The sequence below is a fragment of the Neophocaena asiaeorientalis genome, unplaced genomic scaffold (assembly GCF_003031525.2).
Source record: "Neophocaena asiaeorientalis asiaeorientalis breed wild unplaced genomic scaffold, Neophocaena_asiaeorientalis_V1.1 scaffold548, whole genome shotgun sequence".
Taxonomy (NCBI): Eukaryota; Metazoa; Chordata; class Mammalia; order Artiodactyla; family Phocoenidae; genus Neophocaena; species Neophocaena asiaeorientalis.
In genome coordinates, this window is record NW_020172009.1 from 992,924 (window position 1) to 993,961 (window position 1,038).

Genomic DNA, 1,038 nt, shown 5'->3' on the forward strand with positions numbered 1-1,038 from the left:
TACAGCACCCTCCTCCCCCGAAAAGAGGGGACCACGGACAGATTCAGCCTCCGTGCTCCTCTTCCCCATTTCCATCAGAGCGATGTGGTCAGTAGAAAATTGCATACCTGAAGAATACCATGGTCTCCCAAAGGTAGAGGCGAAGAGTATTGAAGCTGTACATTTTTCAGGTCCTTGTGCTTTGTAGTCCACGAGTTACGGGGGCAAAAATGTTTCAAATTGGCACTTACAAAACAGCGCTGTTGAAAAAAATAATCCAAATCCTAAGGGGAGGTGGGGAACAGGGGCGCGTAGGGAGAGCCCCAGGGGAAATTGGAGCGAGGGGGGCTCTAGGTACCACGGACAGAGACAGCCTCGAAGCGGTTCAGCACCACGGAGAGCGTCCAGCCCTGCTTTTCAGGAGCGCGAAGAGTATTGCTGTTTGTGAAACTCCAGCGTGTCTGTTGGCTCCCTGCGGCGCTGGGGAGGCACGTCTGGGGGCGGGTATATTTTCTTTTTTACCCCTGTTTTTCTGTTTAAACGGCCAGCCCCGTGAAGGGAAGAAAAAAAGATCTTCTGTGGAGATCAGAGCGCTGGCCTCGGACCGTTAGATTGGGCGAGCATCCTGGGTAGGGAGAGCAGGGCTTTATGCCCCTGGGCTGGCCTGAGGGGGTTACGGGCGAGGGGAAGCGATTGATGGTGCTGCCTTCAGTTAAATCCCAGAGAATGTGCCAGGCTGGCGCATCGCGACAGAGTCCCGGAATCTCATTCCCCTGGCTGCGTACCCGTCTGCTGTTGCCTTGCGATCCCTGTTCTCTGGTCCTCGCCGAATAAGTTATGATCGCTGCAGGAAAGGTGTCCCATTGCTCGGGGCTGCAGGCGTGAGACAGCTCAGGGCAAGTTTCAGGGGCTGCCGGGGTCCATGGCAACCCCGCGGGGCTCAGGAGCCCAAGGCTTCAGATGCATCTCGGTTTTCTGAGCTCGCCCATCTTCCTTTGGCCAGGACTCCCTTAGATCTTCAGACTTTCTTACTGCATTAATTTAACAAACTGGTGGCGA

At 55.1% G+C, this 1,038-nt stretch overlaps 1 protein-coding gene across 1 annotated transcript in view; it reads right to left on the minus strand.

The window, feature by feature from the left end:
* GLRA1 (glycine receptor alpha 1) overlaps positions 1 to 387 on the minus strand; it is an 80,419-nt gene extending 80,032 nt beyond the window's left edge. The window contains exon 1 of the mRNA XM_024749821.1: positions 108 to 387. Within this exon, the coding sequence (XP_024605589.1) occupies positions 108 to 163 (56 nt within the window). The 5' untranslated portion in view covers positions 164 to 387. The remainder of the gene's footprint in view (positions 1 to 107) is intronic.
* Between the last annotated feature and the right edge of the window lie 651 nt (positions 388 to 1,038).